At 52.4% G+C, this 17,885-nt stretch overlaps 2 protein-coding genes across 2 annotated transcripts; one reads left to right on the top strand and one right to left on the bottom strand.

Moving 5' to 3' along the window:
* Positions 1-444: 444 nt before the first annotated feature.
* PRADC1 (protease associated domain containing 1) lies at positions 445-4,515 on the top strand. The gene is made up of 5 exons (XM_040458531.1): positions 445-608; positions 2,529-2,629; positions 3,155-3,264; positions 3,546-3,713; positions 3,964-4,515. Exons 1-5 carry the CDS (start codon positions 542-544, stop codon positions 4,082-4,084), a joined length of 567 nt encoding a protein of 188 aa, XP_040314465.1. The 5' UTR covers positions 445-541; the 3' UTR covers positions 4,085-4,515.
* Positions 4,516-4,954: 439 nt separating this feature from the next.
* Positions 4,955-17,132, bottom strand: SMYD5 (SMYD family member 5). Its single transcript, XM_040458530.1, has 13 exons — positions 17,000-17,132; positions 12,798-12,906; positions 11,933-12,072; positions 11,343-11,464; positions 10,885-10,954; positions 10,162-10,266; positions 9,324-9,386; positions 9,036-9,106; positions 8,626-8,732; positions 8,177-8,233; positions 7,248-7,342; positions 6,528-6,598; positions 4,955-6,425 (listed from the first exon to the last, which is right to left on the bottom strand). Exons 1-13 carry the CDS (start codon positions 17,093-17,095, stop codon positions 6,281-6,283), a joined length of 1,251 nt encoding a protein of 416 aa, XP_040314464.1. The 5' UTR covers positions 17,096-17,132; the 3' UTR covers positions 4,955-6,280.
* Between the last annotated feature and the right edge of the window lie 753 nt (positions 17,133-17,885).

Below are 17,885 nucleotides of genomic sequence, written 5' to 3' on the forward strand. Positions count from 1 at the left end.
ATCTGGGCGCTAGACGAATGCCTTCCCAAGGAGGGAGGTGAGGACGAGGAAAGCACAGCTGGGAGAAGCAAATCGTCATCTTGCGAGGCGGCCGCAGGGAGGATCCAGCCAAGCCTGCAAAGCTGATGGCCACGACTTTCCTGGGCTGAAGTGAGTCCAGCGGGGCGCCCACCTCCAGTGCTCTTTCCTCCCCGCCCGCCAGCCAGCCCGCCAGCCCGCGCAATCCTGCAGTCGACTCCAAACTAAGAAACGCTGGGGCGCGGGTTGGGAGGGGTGGCAGTTGCTGTTAAGAATTTAGGCCAATCAGTCCTAGGCCCCACTTCTCTCGACCAATAGGAAGTGGGCTAAGGCGCAGAGGCGGAAAGTGTAGCTACAGGAACAGGCATCAGAGCCAATCAGCCGTCGGCCTCGTTCCTGTCCGCCAACCAGCGGCAAGAGCGGGTCTGGGGGCGGGAGGCCGGAGCAGCTGTCAGGCTGAAGTCCAGCGAGCTAGCACAGTGGGGCGGCTGGAAGAAGCGCGGCGCCGGGCCGGGCCCTGGAGATGGTCCCCGGCGCCGCGGGCTGGTGTTGTCTCGTGCTCTGGCTCCCCGCATACGTCGCGGCCCACGGTGAGCGGAACGGGCAGGGCTGCGGGGCGGGGCTGGCCGTCTAGCTTGCTCGCGCCTCGGGCCGGGAGTCATGGGTCACCTTGGGACCCCGCGAGTTCGAGGCAGGGCAGATCTAGGGACGGGCGACTGGAGTGGTGGGTGGTGGCCCCCAGGGACGTGAGCAGGGCGCGGCCTGAGGCTGGGCTCTGAGTCCTCAGCTCCCCACGTCGAAGCAAGACTCCTCTCCACGCCCCCAGTAGTGCCGGCCCAGATGGCTGAAGGGGCGACCAGGAGAAGGAACAAGGGACAGTTAGAGATATTCCAAGCTGGAGATAGTATGTGAGCCCTCACATACATATACAGGAACACACATTCTTACACGTGGGCCCCCACGTACAAGCACACACGTACACACACAACCTGTTTGCACCTAAAGGAGCACATAAGTATATACACCCATACACATACGTGAGCACATACATATACCACACTTGATTTACACAGATCAGCAGATGCAAAGGCCAGGCAAGATGTGTGTGGTAAGGAGGAGGGGCTTAGTGTTAAAGGCGGCTCATTGGAAATATATCTGTATCTCATGGGAAGTCCCCACTCTCAGGATGAAAGGCTGTAAAGCCCAATGCCAAGCCAATGGAGCTCTATCTGGTCTCTGTGATTTGGGCAGTAGAGGACAGCTAAAGCCACAATCAGTCCTAACCCCCTGACACACAGTAGTGGCTTCATAGTTTGTTGACTATTTGACCAGCTTCCACACTTCCACATTCCTCTATCTCTCTGGGCTAAGGCAACCAAGGATTCAAGTCCAGGCAAAACATCAAACTTTAGTGCTGTAGAGAGGATCCCACACCCCAGAAAAATCTGGTTGTTCTGGAAATTCTCTCCCTCAGTGCGACTGAGCTGAAAATAGTTGTTCACTCCTTCAACAACCTTTATTGAGCACCCACATATCCTAGCCACTGTTACATAATGTGGATACAGCATTGAACTAAGCTACAAAACTGTGGGTTTTGCCTTAGTGGAAGAGACAGACATTAAACAATTCTGAATAGTGTATAATTACAAATTATGTTGAAAGTGTCAATGGAGAAAAAGTACATTTTGAATGGGCATAGGGAAAGGGCAGTGATAGGGCAGAGGGGTTTCTCTAGAAAGTGACATTTAAGCTATGACCTAACCAAAGAGCAGAAGTGAGCCAGGTGAAGAGGTAGAGCTGGGTTGGGGGCAAGGGTAGGAAGGCTTCATATAGAGGGAACAGTTGCAAGAAGATGCAGAGGTGAAGAAATTGAAAGGAGGCCAGAAAGGAGTAGATAAGGTTGTAGTAGTAGCCAAGGGCAGATGGAACAGGACCCTGCAAAGGGTAGTCGTTGAAGGGTACTGAAGCCATAAGAGTGGTGACTTGATCATATTTGCTCTAAGATATTTCAAGAAGACCCCTGGCTGTTGTTTGGGGAATGGATGGTAGAAAGCAAGAATGGAGGCAGATAAACCAATTAAGAAGCTGGACCAGTCAGGACAAGAAATAATAGTGGCTGGACTAAGAGGATGGCAATGGAACCAGAGTCAACTTTTAAGTTTTAGTACAAATTGTTTTATACCTAGGCTACCACATCGCCACCTTGAAACTCTCAGGTCCACTTCAGAACAAAGAGGGATGGATCCTCGGAACACAAGAGCTCTCACTCTTCCTGGCTCATCAGTGCAGCAGCAGCAGCTGTTATCTCTGGGGTTACTAACACTATCTGCATCAGTTCTATCCTCCCCAGGACAGAGATCATCTATCTCACCCACCTGGAGGACTCACTTGGCTGAAGCTGGGTCCCTGAGCCCAGATTATAGCCAGCCCAGTTGTACACAAGTGGTCCATGACCTGAACCTGAACCAGCTTGTTCCCTGGAAGTTTCTTACCTGTACTCTATCTTTCAGGCTTACGCATCCATGATTATTTGTACTTCCAAGTGCTGAGTCCTGGAGACATTCGATACATCTTCACGGCCACACCTGCCAAGGACTTTGGTGGTATCTTTGTAAGTTCAGGGAGACCCTTTGTCTCTGCTCCTGTCTCCACCCCACTAAGTCAAGGTGACCGTCTCATCCCTTCAACCAATACCTGACTGCTAGGACAGGGAAGGGTGCACAATCCAGGCCTGCCCTCCAGGGGCTGCTGTGCAGGAGGGAAGGGCTTCCAGCTAGCTATTCCCCGGGGTGTAATACAGACTTGGGCACCAGACAGAGAGAAGCTGTCTTCTCTGGGGACATGAAATCGTGAAAAACCAAGGGCTCTGCTAGCTGTCTCTGCACTATGTGGCTTACGGCAAATTACTTCCCCTTTCTGGATCCTACCAACTCCCCTACATATCTCATTAAAAGGCACCGTGGAGTAGGACAACTAGATAAGCCTTTGTGAGAATTTAGTAAAAATACTCCAGTGCCCAGCACACAGAAACCACTCTATGTTTCCTTCAACTTTGTGAGGAACCGGTAGAATGGGATGGTCAGCCTGGTCCTACAACAGGCATGTCTCCTCACGCTCTGACCTAAATGTCTTTCAGCACACAAGGTATGAACAGATTCATCTTGTCCCTGCGGAACCTTCAGAGGCCTGTGGAGAACTCAGCAACGGTTTCTTCATCCAGGACCAGATCGCTCTGGTGGAGAGAGGGTAAGGAGCGGACAGACACAGGCACAAGAGGAGGGCAGGTGTAGGTTAGATTCTGAGATCAGTGTTGGGAGTGGTGCTTTGAAATAGCGGTTCTTAAATAATTCATGTTTTTAATGGTCTTTAAGAGATGTCTTAAGATTACCCATGCCTTTTGGCCATTTACGTATGAGCCTTTACAAAAAATTCTCCACGGTCCTTCTCTCATCCTTCCGGTGTGACAGTCTGGAGGAGGGGTAGCTAGGACCCTGCCTTTCCTTTGGTCTCATCACCACCTCTTCCAGGGGCTGCTCCTTCCTCTCCAAGACACGGGTGGTGCAGGAGCACGGCGGGCGGGCAGTGATCATCTCTGACAACGCGGTTGATAATGACAGCTTCTACGTGGAGATGATCCAGGACAGTACCCAGCGCACAGCTGACATCCCTGCCCTCTTCCTGCTCGGCCGAGATGGGTGAGGGCTCCTTGTCTCTGGCTGTATCAGCACCAGGCTGGGTGCCATGACTTGGGGAGGTCAAGGGCAATCACCAGTCCCTTCCCACAAGCCTCTGTTGGAGGGCCGAGTCCTTGGGCCAAAAATGTTGGAGGGCCCCAGTTGAAGGGCCAAGTCCTTGGGCTCTGGAACTCCCAGAGTGATGGGGACAATGGGGCATGATGGGGTGCTGAGAAAGTGACCATCGCCACCTTTCTTCATGCCCTCCCAGCTACATGATCCGCCGTTCCCTGGAACAGCATGGGCTGCCATGGGCCATCATTTCCATCCCAGTCAATGTCACCAGCATCCCCACCTTTGAGCTGCTGCAACCGCCCTGGACCTTCTGGTAGAAGAGTTGGTCCCACACACCAGCCATAAACAACTCTGGGCTGGGAAGGGGAAATCCAGGAATTCTGCTATTTGGGATTTGGGGATAGCATTTGAGGACAGGTGGAGCCGGGTAGGGGAAAAAGGCTTTGGCCTTGGCTATGCTAAGAAAAGCTGTGCCACTGGCCTTCCCTTCCTTGGGGTCCCCAAATGTCTCATGCTATGGGAATAGACAAGAGCCAGGCCCCAGAGCTTCTGGACTAGAATCTGGAACACAGGGGCTAAGGGCAGGTGGCCTGAGAGCCATCTGTGACCTGTCACATCCCACCTGGCTCTCGCCTCCCCTTCCCAGGGTCTCTTCAGTGTACTTCACAGCAGCTGCTGGAGTGGTGTTTGAGGAATTAATAAACCCTCACTGACTTTTTAGCAATAAAGCCTCTCATCAGGGTTGCAACTGTGTCCTAGAATAAGAGCATACAGGGTGGGAGGGGCCTTCACTCTCTCATCTGGTCCCATGCCCCTGCTTTGAAGGGAGGTAACTGAGGCCCACAGAGGGTAAATGACTTGCTCAAGGTCCTTTAGAACCAGTGCTTAGGCTGCTAATCTTGGATCCCAGCACACTCTACCTCCTGCTCAAGAACTCAGGAAGCTGTAGTTCAGTTCCCTGAGAAGACTCCTCTGATAGCCTGGTCCTGGGGATCCACACTGGACCTCAGAGGAGGTCCTTGCTCTTGGCATTTGCACAGCATTGTAGATGTGACCAGGGAGGAGCCTGCTGGGGGGCTGCAGCTCCCATCTCCTGCTATTGCCTGGTCTAAAACTATGTGCCTCTGTGCCACCTATGTGATTGCTGCATGCCTCAGACAGCTTGTCAAGTCATTCTACACAAAGCATTCCTGCAGAGGCCTGTCACCACTCACACTTTATTGAGAACAGTGGGCAGGCGGGGGCATGAGGGGTGCTGGCTACTGTGAAGAACCCAATAGGCCAGACAGGTGAGCTCCACCTGGCTCATGATCTAGGATAGAGCCTATGGGGTGGGCACCTGCCCTCTCAGAGATCCCTCAGCAGGGGGTTGTGGCAGCCCCCGCCCAGGGAAAGTAGGCAAAGAAATCGCAAGTGATAGGCTATAGTTCCCACAGCATCCAACCCAAGAGTGAGGGGTAGTACTAATCTGGGGGTGGAGGGGCAGGTGACACAGACAGGGCTTATCTCAGAATATCTAGCCTAGCTCCTCTAGGTTTCTGGAAGACTTCAGTGTTCTTCTGTGGAGACCCTAACGATGGAGATTGAGGCCGGGAGAGCTCCTCACTGACCCATGTTAAACTGATACCAGGGAAGCCTCTTGAGCATCTGAAATTAAGGAGCACAGGCCTGTCATCACTCAGTCTCAGCCATGCTGCTAGAGTCCTCAGTGGGAAAGGAGTGTGAAGAAGGGGTCATCTCCCCACATGCCCCTCTTGAGAGAGGCAGAGGCCTCTTACACACCCCCACGTGGCCAGCTACTGTGCCAGGGCCTGAGAGGCAAGGCACAAGGTACAGAGATTCTGGAATCTGGGGAAGGGGTTATACTCTCCACTCCCCTGGATGTCCAAATAGTGGGGGTGGGGAGAGGAAGGTATCCCCCTGGTTCAGTGTCCCCAGCACAGAGCCTTAGGGAAGGTGCTCTGGAGATCCAGTTGCTCCTTCCTGCCTCTCCTAGCGGTGCCAGCAGGAGGCAGTTGCCTTAGCAGCCACAAAGGTGGGAGTGGGGAAGAAGGTGAAGGCATCTCACCCCTCCCCTTTCTTCTTCAGTGCCGTCAGGCCGATCTCTTGTTACCCCCGTCTGTAGTAGGTAGAAAGCGGTGAAGCCTCAGGTGGACAGGGAAGCATGGCCATGGGGCCAAGTGGAAGAAACACTGTTTCTGACCTCTGTTGGAGTTGCTCGCCGACTGGAGTGGATACCTCAGTGTGTGTGTGTTTTGAGGGGGCAGCACTGAGAGGCTCAGTGACCACGCAGAGCCTGAGCCACTCAGCAGCAGTGTCCAGGGCATGAGGTCTAGTGGGGGGTGGCGTGCCTAAGGTCCAGCTTCTGTACTACTCTCTGGCAGAAACAGAGCTGGAATGGAGGGGGGGAAGCAGGCAACGGGAGTAGGGGAGTTCCTTCCAAGCCTCCTCTCTGTGGGAAGTCCCCCTTTTCCTGCAGGGTCTGGGGCAGGCCCCTTCCAGGCAGGGTGACATCACACATCGGTCATCTCATCCCCCAGCTCTGCATCCTCTGGCTCTCCTTCCTCCTCTTCATCCTCCTCCTCCTCTGAGGTCACGTTGGGTTCATCAGCCTCTGCCAGGCATTTGGGGCAGGAACAGACAAACAGATAGTTCTCCCTGCAGGAGATGGGGGGTGGGGATGGTGGTGAGGGTGAAGTCAGGCAGTAACCAGGATGGAGCCTCCCAGAGCCCAGCCACCCACCACATCCCAGCTGGCACCTGAGGATCTTGTGGCGGCTGTGGCGGCTGCGCTCCCGCTGACAGCAGTCTAAGTAGCTGATACAGATTTCCTGGAGGGCAGAGAAGAGGTAGAGTCTGACAGTCTGTGCGGTCTCTTAGATGGGATCAGGGCCTCCCCAACCACTGTCCCATCTCCCAGGAGCTAGGCCCTCATTCATTTCCCTGTGCTCTCAGAAGGCCACCAAGAGGCTCAAACAACCTATGTCTGAGACAGAGAGGGGACAGTGGTTAGCCTCAGGCCATGACTATAGGCAGCCAATGGCTAAGGTCTGTGGCCATTGTCAGAGGTTATCTTGACATGGTGCTACTAGCTCTGGAAGAAGATTCAACCAGGCTCTGCGCACTGTGCTAACAGCCAGGACTCCAAACCCCAAACCCACACGTGCACCCATAGCCCATGCTACGAAGAGCCATCTCTTGTTTTCTTGGAAGCTGTGGATTTGTTGATCAAAAGGTGGCTGGGGACAAGAACCTGGGCATGCACTTGTCTTTGAATCACTGCTCTGAGGTTTTCTGGTTATTTTTTTTGAAGAATTGGGGGTACTGTGGGTTTGAGCATAACCATGGGTAAAAAGACTCCTGCCCTGCGTCATGTGGGGATCAGGTGAACAGCCTGAACTTGGGGCTCTAGCCACTGTTGCTTCCAATCCCTGGAGAGAACTTGCAAGGCCCACCCCCCACAGCTCCTAGCCCTCTCACCTCTCCTGGCTTGATATCCTCCAAGGCCGTGACATGCAAAAGGAAGTTGTTTTCTGGGAAGGAGGTCTCTGCATTGGGGACACAGCTGTGGTTGCCTGGGTCACAAGAGGCAAGAAATAAGGACTGCTGACTAATAAAAATAACAGCCTCAACTTGCAAAGAACTGGGTCCCATCCTTCCTTGTTTTCTGATCCCTGCTAGGGCTACAGAGGTCCTGGAACCCAAATTTCCTGACTCCCTCCATCCAGTGCTCTTTCCTAAAGACCACAGAGCACAGGCACAAATGCACTTCCTCTTGCCACCCCCTCCCACCTGCCATCACTGCCCTTGCTGTCCTCAGCACTGGGCAACTTGTTCTCAATTGTGTTCCTAGTGTCCCACAAAGGGAAGGACAGGGCCGTGAAAGGGACCCCATGCCAGACACTTAACTCAGTCGGCAACTGGATGTCTGGTAACAGCTGAGCCAGTCCCCCTGCGAGCCTAGTTTGGGAGGGGTAGCATGCCCCAGACCTTGGGAGGGCTGACAATGAGGAAACCAGAGGGGGGAGGCTGAGATCTGGAAAAGACAGTTGTGTGATTGGCTCTGCTCCTCCCTGTTAGGTGCTGATGAGACCACCCTTCTAGCCTAAACTCCCTCCTCCCAGGAGCCTGAGGGCAGTGGTTGTGCAAGGCCAATGCTTCTCTTTGCAAGGAACAGAGCTCTGTGTCCTGCCTTAGCACAGGGCCTGGCCCACTGGAAGGTTTTATATATAAACATATATTAAGGCACAAGCAATCCTATGAATGAATGAATGAATGAAAAACTGATGCAACAAAAAGTCCCAGGAGAATCTCCAAGGAAGCCCAGACCTAATCCTGCTCCCAGACTCCTCCCCACCAGCCTAAAAGGGGCTGAGAGAGATGTACCCCTCCTCAATGCCGGGACTCACAGCAGCTCTGAAGCACAAAGAGGCCAGATCCTTCACAGTTAAGAAACTCTCCAGTTGCTGTAAGACAGTAACATTGTAGATGTTATTCTATCCATTTTACAGGTGGAAAAAGAAAACGAGACTTACAAGGATAGGCACTGGTTCCACTGTCTTGCCATCCAGTCACTACCATTTCATCTAAACTTGCTTCCAGGAGGCATAAACCTTGCTTTTCTATAAATGACATCACCTTACTTGTCCAGCACTCCCCTCCCCCAGCATCCAGACTCTATATGGATCTCAGGGTCATGTCTTATCTTATTTGTCCTGTGGATAGATGTGAAGCTTCCTATAGGCACATAGGGATTACCTTCCCCAACCATTAGCTCAGAACCCCCTCGGGGAAAGACTGTGTGTCTGGCTAGGGGGTCATTCAAGGTTGGGTGAGACCAAGGCTCCATCTCACCAACCTGCCTCGATGTCCTTGTACAGCTGGTCAATGAAGGCGTCCAGCTGCTCTCGGTCCTGAGGCTTCAACTCCAGAGCGTCACAGGCATGGACCCACTGGCTCAGGGAGCTGGGGGTCCCAGGCATCCATGGTTGGAGAGAAGGAGGCCCAGCTCCCAGGGCTCTCCACCTCCAGACAGGTTAAGCCCATTTCTTTCTCCAGGGCAGGGGCCCATCTTCCCCAAAAGACCAAGGCTCCCAGGAGCAAACTACCACCTCAGTCTTTCTGACTCCCACCACTGCATCCAGTCCAGCTCTCCTGCCACAGAATCAAACCCTAATCTTGAAAGGAAGTGTGGCTACCTTCCTCTGTCAATCTCCCGCCCAAGCCCTGACAGACAAGTGCAATAGCTTTGGAACATTCTCTCCTAACCTGGTCCCAATTCCTTGGCCATTGGTCCCAACAAGAGCAAAGAGAGACCGGAATCCATCTGGTGTGAACCACTGTGGGGAGAAAGAAAAATGAGTGCTCAGATTACAGCCACTCGCTTTTCCTCCTGAAACAACTCTCTGTTCAGGAAGTCTTCTGTGAGTCAATCCCATCCCAACTTCACACCAAGTCAGTCTTGGCTTAACTCTCTGAGTAGGAGATGCTGACCCGGTTGCTCCTGGAGAGCTGGAATGACCAGGAGGTCACTGGTCCCACCTTCCCCATGCTCACCTGGCTGAGCGCCTCCTCATAAAGGGCCTCTGTGAAGAGTCTCCGTAGAAGTTCCAGCTGGCCCTGGTTTAGGGGAAGCAGGGAGAGACCTGTATCCTGGGGATTTCCCACTAGCACCCAGGCAGGGCCCAGAAGACCAGGTAAGGAAAAGAAAAGGGGCCAGCTCTGTAGAATGAACTTTCCCTGAAGGCAAAGGAAGGCCACAGAGTTCTTACTTCCAAAGAACCTTGGCAGTCTGTTGGCCTGTTCCAAGCCAGAGTGGGGAACCCCAAATTCCTATTTTCCAGGAGGGCTGAGGCAACCTGGCTTCAGATGACTGTCCTCGTGACCACTTTCCAGGCTCCCTGACCTGGCCTCCAGACAAGCTTGACGACCCCCTCCTCTCCTCAGAATAAATGCAGGAAGGCCCACCCCAGCTGCCCTTGAAACCCTGCCTGCACCTTCAGGCAGCTCCTGCGTGGAAGTCTGCTGTCCTCAGTGAGAATGTGTAATCTTTGGGTGGGAGTGGGCACTCAGCACATTGGCAGCTAAAATGCTATTTCACGCCTGCTCCCTGACGCTCCACTTTCCATTATACTGACTTACCCGCCACTATCCTATCATGAGATTCTGCCTTACCATGTCAGGGCACCCGACCCCTCCTTCCTGTTCACCCCACTTCTCAACTTTCGGTCCCTGTTAGGTCACAAAGTTAAATAGTGGCAAGAAGATAGGTTCTCTGAATAGATTTTTGGCTCCAGGCTCTGTGGCTGGCAAAGGACCAAATGTGGAGCTCCCCTCAGGTAGCCACAGAACATCCAAGGCTATTGGGATGAGGGGATCATGGGGGAAGACTGACCTTGAATTTGTCCCCCAGGAGTTTGTGGACAATCTCCTCCTCCTCATTGGCTGTTTTATTACAGAACTGGGAAAAGAGCCTGATCCAACGATCTTTATCCTTAGCCTGCAGGGAACAAATATACTTCAGGATCACATTCACATATGCCTGGGCATGCACGCGTGTGCACGCAGACTCAGGGACACCCATCTCTTTGCTGTCCCTCATACCCAGGCGGGAGAGTAGCCTGTGATTCTAAAGCCTCTGCCATCAGCGAAACACCATCACACATGAGATTCTAGGTAGACCCTTCCTTGGCCTGGGGACTTCCTTCCCATCCTGCCCACACCCAACCATCTCCCCAACTGGGCCAGGCTGGCCAGTTCAACAACACTTGGAAAAAGAGGAGAATGGGGTTGTGGAGCTCCAATACTAACAGAATGGGTTGGAGTGGCTTCTCTCACTTTACATAAGAGGCAATCTTGAGAAAGTGGCACCTGTAAATTGCATGTGTGAATGTTGCTGCAGAGGAGGTCCTCTCCTAGATCAGAGGCTGCAGGAAAGATGAGTCTCCTGCCGGATTTATGGTTAGCTGCTCCTGAGTTTACACAGCAAGCAGCTCTCCTTTGGAAAGCGCAGAGGGAACTCTGCATCCAAGCCAGGGACTTGATGTGAGGAGGAGACTGAGGCCAAAGGGCACATGAGGCCAGAAGGGGCTTCCGTGGGAGGTCTGGGTGGGCTTACCTGCTTCACTGTGGCCACCATCCGCGCCATCAACATGATGCTTGCAGTCTCAGGGGGGTAGTGAACACTCCTGGGGAGAAAGAAAAAGATTTGGTCTGGAAATCCCCTCCCCAGTAGCTGTGTTCAGGGAAGCCCAGTCTGATCACTACAGAGAATCCTTCCCATCAACTCTATTTATAACCAAAGAGAGAGGTCATTGGCAAGGATGAGGGCAGGCCTTTACCGCCCCATGGGCTTAATGGGGCTCTTCCTGGGAGTGTGTAAAATGCTGAGGGTAGTGGGAGTGGCGGCTCACACTGAAGGCAGGGGGTTGGGTGATGTGACTTCTGTTTAACCCTAAGACTGGAGGAAAGATCTGGGGATGGCAGTTTAAGAAAGATGACTGCATCTGCTGATCTCAGGCGGGCAGGCAGGTCGAGAGGGAGGATAAAGGGAAGAAGAGATGAAATGCTACCCACCTCCAGGCCTCCTGTAGCTTATTGAGAGGATGCAGGGGGTCGTCCTGGGAGGGCCCTGGGCACAGGACCTGATGGTACTGCTCGGCGGCCGCCAGACGACACTCCGCACTGCAGTACATCACCTGGTGGAGTGGGTGGAGGTCAACACCCTAGGATCTGGCCATGGGGTGAGGCACAGACATTCCTTAGTGGTACTCACCTCCTCTGACTGCACTCCTTCTACGAACAGCCCCTGAGCAGTAGCTCAGTGACATCGTAAGATGAGAAAGCACACACCGCCCGGGGGCATGCGAGAGGGGCACCCAGGCTTGTCGAACTATGGGAAGGAGAGAGCTTTCGAGTAGAGGGAAGAGCCCCTGCCAGGCTCCTGGGAAGAGGGCAAGTTCCCACTGAACCAATTTTCTAGATAGCGGGACCGGGACAGGGAGAACACAACTGGAATAGTTACAGCCTTTTGAATGTCTTACCCTACATTATGGCTCTCAGGGGCCACGAGCAGGTCTGTTGTCATTCCTGTCTCCCCAAAGAGGACTTCAGCTAAGGCTTCTCCCGCCAGCTCCCTTTCAGGTGCACTCCCCAGGGATGCTCACCTGGCAGTGGGGACAGTGCTGGTGGAGGTCCTTGCGCACGGCACACAGCTCAGGGTGAGGCAGAACCTGGCCCGGTTTCCCAGTCAGCCTCTGGGCATTCTCCTCTGCCTTCTCCAGTGCCCGAAGGCAGTGGTCACAGGCTGAGGGAGAGAGCCCCATGTGACAATGTAAGTGTCTTTAGAGCAGGGGCCACATTTTGTCTTTTTCACAGAAGCATCCCTAGGGCTAAAGATAGTGCCTGACACTTGGTAGGTGCTCAACAAATGTTTGGGAAGTAAGTGAATGAACAACTGTGTTAAAGAACAGAACGGGTGCATGATTTCACATGCATTCAAAAGCAGATTGGGATTTAGTCTATAGGGCTCCCCTCCTAACCCCCAGACTGAGCTTTCCCCACATTCTGGAGCCAACTGACCCTCCTTTCATGTTTGTCTCTAGCCTAAGAAAAGTGTGAAAAAAGCACGTGTCTGGAAAAGCTAAGGGCATCCTACTTGCTTCTGACCCCTAACTCAGCCTGTTTTGACCAAGGGGCGAGTGGCCTCCTCTTGGTGGAGAGCTGCCCTTTGGCACAGAGCCCTTCCACATGATATCCAGTCCCTGATACTGCAGGTCACACTGAGTTCTGCCTGCCTGACAGTCCTCCCCCAGGAAGCAGGCTGGAAGAGCCCATCCCTCGCTCACTCCCAGCCCCAAATGGCCTAAGACTAGAGACAAGCATGATTCTCAGGCACGGTTCTCCAAGATGAGCTTTTCTCCCAACACCTGAATTCCCAGAGACATCAGCTAGTGGGAATGTATGTAGCTCTCTTCCATGCATACAGGCAGCTGGCCCAGCAGCCATGAGGAGTGGATGAGATGTGCTCACCTCGGTAGCGATAAAGTGCATTCCAGAGAAACTGTGCAGCCACCAGGGGCTGTTCTACAAAGATGGTCTCCCCTTTCCGGATCAGCTGTGTGGCAAATAGGCCCTTTCCCTAACAGGGAGAGAAGGAATAGGATGGCCATAAGGAGAGAAAGAGGACATAGCTCCCAGAGGGCTTCCCAGCATCACCCCCCACCACGCCTCCCTCTCAGGAGAGGCCTCTGCCTTGGGAGGGTTCATGGAACATGGTCACCTCCCCCCCTCCCCCCCCACCGCCCACCAGCTGCCTCCTCTGGAAATGTAGCTCTGACCTACTTTCAGTCACACCTCTTTCAGTCTGCTCAGAGCAGAGGGCCTGGGATGGGGAGGGAGCCACACTGTCAGCCAGAGGAGAATTTTTGGAATGGCCAGAGCAGGGCCAAGTCTCACGGCAGGCTGGAGCCTCCTGTACTAGCAGCCGGTAACGACAGGGCAGTTTTCTTCGAGTCACCCATGTGTCCCTCCAGGATCCTGGCGGTGACACCACTGCTCAGGGTTGCAAAGGACTCCTATGCCACAGGAGAGAGGGAGGCCTCGCCTGGGGGAGAATGTGCCCTATCTCCCTGGTCGATGGGGAACTCACCAAGTTCTCAGAGTTATGCTGAAAGGAAGGGTGAATCCTAGCACCAACCCTAACACTACTTGCTGTGAACCTTGGAGCCAACTGCTTCACTTCTTTTTCTTTTTCTTTTTTTTTTTTTTTAAGTTCATTTATTTAAGTAACCTCTACACCCAACGTGGAGCTCAAACCCATGACCCCGAGACCATGAGCCACACACTCCACTGACTGAGCCAGCCAGGCACCCCAGTTGCTTCACTTCTTGGCAACGGTTTCACATATGAAAAGCATCATAATGATACCTCCCAGGTAGTTTCCAGGATGCCATGATAAAGCACAGGTGAATGTACCTTATGAGCTTTAGCTCCTTACTACTCTAAGTGAGATGATAAGTGGGCAGCATGGGCATCATTTGGACACCTGTTAGAAATGCAGAATCTCAGGTCATGCCCTAGACCTGCTGCATGAGAATGTGCATTTTAACAAGATGCCCAGGTGATTCAAATGCACGTTAAAGTCTGAGGAACTCTGGTCTAAAGCACTGTAAACATCATGTAAGGCATGAAGGATGAGAAAACAACTGCTGAATTGCTATTTCTCAGATGTGCAAAGGGACTCAGGAGACAGCTTCAGAACCCTGGCAGTTGCTGGCTCTGCCGGGCACTTGTTCCCACTATTCACTTAGAGAAGAGGGGTGGTGCCCCTGCCAGCACTGAACTGTCACAAGAAGAGAAAGAAATTTAAAAAAAGATTTGACATAGCAGTAAAACGTCCTGTCATGTGGCGTCTCAGGTAGCTCCCTGTTTCCTTCTAGCATTGGCACTGTGGCTAGATAGCAGCACCTCCCAAAGTCAGAGAGGCAGGGATGTGTATACCATGAGAGCCCTGAGCAGAGGGGGACAGCTGAAACAAAACCTCTGGCCAAAGCCGTTGATGCACCCTTGGTTGTCTTCTTAGAACCCCACCTCCATGCCTTTTAGCCCTGGACCCAATCTGGCAAAATGAAAACATGGCCTTATTTTATGGGACAAAGGAGTATGAACATGGACCCACATTATCGCTGACAATCTCAAATCTCAACATTGGGCAAATATCAATGTCTTTCCCTCTCTTTCTGGAGGATCAAATGCAGAAAATATTTGGTAATCAAAATAAAGGGAACAGAATCATAGCTGTTCCTTTATGAAACCACTCATCCCCCAAACATAAGGCAGGGTTCCAAGAAAGCCACTCTCATTAAGTATTAATTACCAAGAGGCTTGGAGAAAGCTTATGCCTTGAGTGGAAAGGGCATAAACTTGCAAAGATATTTCCAATTTGAAAAATAAATTTTAGAAAAAAGATTGTGCAAAACTCTAAGACCATGTAGTAAACTTTAAGAGCTTTACTAAATGGGGGCGCCTGGGTGGCGCAGTCGGTTAAGCGTCCGACCTCAGCCAGGTCACGATCTCGCGGTCTGTGAGTTCGAGCCCCGTGTCGGGCTCTGGGCTGATGGCTCAGAGCCTGGAGCCTGTTTCCGATTCTGTGTCTCCCTCTCTCTCTGCCCCTCCCCCGTTCATGCTCTGTCTCTCTCTGTCCCAAAAATAAAAAATAAAAATAAAAACGTTGAAAAAAAAATTAAAAAAAAAAAAAAGAAGAGCTTTACTAAATGGATAATTTTCTAGAAAAATACAAATTACCAGAACTGAATTCAAAAGGAAGGAAAGCTAGAGAAAGAAGTAGTGCCGGTATCTGGCTGACCCACACCAGTATGGCATTCTGGTTGGCATCCACTGTCTTTGGTCAGACAGTACCATGTTCTGTCCCTGGCAGAGTAGTTGGTAAATCTTTGAAAGATCATTCCTGCCAATATCGATAGAAGCAATACAGAAAATAGTCAAAAACAACCCCCATGTGAGGCCCCTAGTCCATATGGTTCATGAGCCAGCTCCCTCAAACCAAAGAATAAGTAACTCTCATGCTATTTAAAAACTATTTAGTAACAGAGAAAAAATGGAAAGCTTCTCCATTTTACCAAAAAACAAGCATAACTGTGATGCAGTAACCTGAGGAAGGTAGCACAAAGAAAAAAACGTCACAAACCAATCTCGCTTGATGAACATAGATGCAAAAAGCCTGGAGTAAACCACCTTGTCAGCATGTCTGGGTGTGTATGTGATTTTCTCCAGCAGAAGATCGCTGTGTGGGAATAGAGAGAGCAGCGAGCTCATTCTTCCAGAGGTGGGGTTTGACAGAAGGCTGGGACAGGACAGCTGGGCAAGCAGAGTGGCTGAAGTGATGAGGTCAGAGGAAGAAATAAAGAAGAGAGGGGCTGAGAGATAGGGGACTTAGTGAAGGGAAAGGTCAGTGTCTCTGCCTGCAAGGAGTGATGGAACTGGGATACCATCAAACTGAGCCAATCAAGAACAGAGGTGGAGACAGAGATGTGAGCAGCTGAAGAGGCCAAGGATATTGGGGAGCTGCTTTACCACAGAAGGAAAGGAATGCTCCAGATGCACTGGAGAGGAAAGAAGGCAATGGAAGGTTGGGGTGGGGAGAGCAGGAGGCAGATGACTAGAAGGCTGACATCTTGGGCAGGGACCAGGTATATGCACTGCTGGTATACATGATAAATTATTCAACCTCATCAGTAAACACAGACTTGTAAATTAAAACAAAGTGATACCATTTTGCACGTATCAACTGGCAAAGTTAACTAGTAAAGAAAATACTCCGATGAAGAGAACAAAAGGATGTGTGCACAGAAACTGAACTCCAGGACCTTTGCCCTCAGGGATGAAAAATAAAATACAACGCAAAAGTGCATAAATAAGTAGGTGGCTGAATGAACTGTGGCAATCCCTTGAAACAGACTATTACTCAGCTCTTAAAAATATGTATAAATAGGTTTATTGATGTTGATTTCCTGCTGCATCAGAGGTTCCTAAAATTGTGACTTTAGTATCCACATATTTGCACAAGTATAGGATTACGAGTGATTTTTATCTTCTCTTTCCTTACATGCATTTAGAGTATTTTTCTACAATTAACTTTTAAAACACGATAATATAACCACAAAACCATATTGCTTTCCTGTTTCAATGCTTCAAATGCTCCCACGGGCTTCGAGCTCTAGTCCAAATTCCTTAGCATCCCAAGGCCTTTGTGAAGGGTCCTGGCCTCTCTCCCCACCCCATTCCCAAATCTCACTCAGAAAGTTCCCCGAGGGCCCACTCTTTTTCATACCTCAGTACCCTCTGCTCCGCCAGTCCCCGCCCACCACCCCCACGGCCCAGCAGCAGAGTACTCCAGCCTGGACCAAAAGGCCCGGCGCCCACCCGGCCCCGCCTGGAGCAGCAGGAGCAGGGCAGCCGGAGGGCGCACCGGGTCCCGTAGGGAGGGGGCGCGCACGGAGACTACGGAGACTTCGGAGCCCACCGATTCACCGCGTGACCGCCCCGGAAGCCTGCGCGCGGAGACAGACGGGGAGCCCCCGGGCCGCGAGGAGGGGCTGAGCCGCAGAGTCGGAACGGCTCAGGAGCTTCTAGGCTCCGGGCCTAGGGTCCCGCGGGGCTCTCTCCAAGGCCGGACACGGTAGGTGCCCCTGGCGGGTCTGCCTCGGCCTCACCTTAGCGCTGCTTACGAATCGGACTTCCACGGCGACCGGAGCCCGACCCGACACACCCACGCAGAAGGAGAACACGTCGCACATGGAGGCCGCCATCTTGGGCGCGCCTCCGCCTTCTGACCCTTGACCTCGCCTCGACCCGGGGGGCCCCGCCCCTCTCTGGCCCCGCCCCCGGCGAGTGTGTCTCCAGGCTGCCAGGGTTTGCGCGCTAGCAAGTACGAATTGGGAAATTGGGATCCCTTTAATCTGTGTTTAGGTCGATTGGTTCGATGGCTGGATGTCGCTGGGTCCGCGTTTTTTACATCTGTGCAGTTCTGCGTCTGTGTCTTCGTACGTACCTATGTATCATAGCCGGTGCGTGTGTGTATAGTTTTGATGTATCTGTGTCCAGTTCGTGTTTTGGTGTCTGTTGTCTCTGTCCGCCCAGTGTCCCGTCTAGAGTCAGGCACTCTGGATCCAGCCATGGGGTGGGACAGCGGCCGGCCAACTTATACCCTCTCTGACCTTCTACCTGAAAGGAACGACTAGCTTGCCCTACCTCCCCATCTACAAAGTCGGGTGCAAGAATTCCCTTCTCCTTGGGCCTTCTGGCAGCGGGGCAGACAGCCCTTCGACAGATCAAGCTGGACTTGTGCTTCTCTCAGACCCTTCAGGGGCTTAAGGGACTTTGCAGCCTAGGGGTGGTAGAAGGGGGTAGATGGTGGAGCTCAGGTCTGAGGACCCCTGAAATTGTGTGCAGAAGTGAGTGTACATATACATATTGTCCTGGGAACAGCAGAAGGCCCTGTTCTCATTCAGGACCCCAAAAAGCTGAGAACCACTGACTTACAGCATCTGTCCCCACAGCCAAGTCTGACAACCATGCGTCGTTTCCTTGTCCTCCAAT

The sequence above is a fragment of the Herpailurus yagouaroundi genome, unplaced genomic scaffold (genome assembly GCF_014898765.1).
Source record: "Herpailurus yagouaroundi ecotype Mexico unplaced genomic scaffold, PumYag 221, whole genome shotgun sequence".
In the NCBI taxonomy this organism is placed as follows: Eukaryota; Metazoa; Chordata; class Mammalia; order Carnivora; family Felidae; genus Herpailurus; species Herpailurus yagouaroundi.

Bases quoted from the DNA above. Each gene is read 5' to 3' on its own strand.
- SMYD5 (XM_040458530.1), bottom strand. From the start codon at position 17,095: ATGGCGGCCTCCATGTGCGACGTGTTCTCCTTCTGCGTGGGTGTGTCG. The intron at 10,267-10,884 runs GTAAGCCCACCC...TGTTCCCTGCAG, and splicing joins TGGTGGCCACAGTGAAGCAG to GCTAAGGATAAAGATCGTTG. The intron at 7,343-8,176 runs GTGAGTCCCGGC...CTTGTGACCCAG, and splicing joins CTTTGTGCTTCAGAGCTGCT to GCAACCACAGCTGTGTCCCC.
- PRADC1 (XM_040458531.1), top strand. From the start codon at position 542: ATGGTCCCCGGCGCCGCGGGCTGGTGTTGTCTCGTGCTCTGGCTCCCC. The intron at 3,265-3,545 runs GTAAGGAGCGGA...CACCTCTTCCAG, and splicing joins ATCGCTCTGGTGGAGAGAGG to GGGCTGCTCCTTCCTCTCCA. The intron at 3,714-3,963 runs GTGAGGGCTCCT...ATGCCCTCCCAG, and splicing joins TTCCTGCTCGGCCGAGATGG to CTACATGATCCGCCGTTCCC.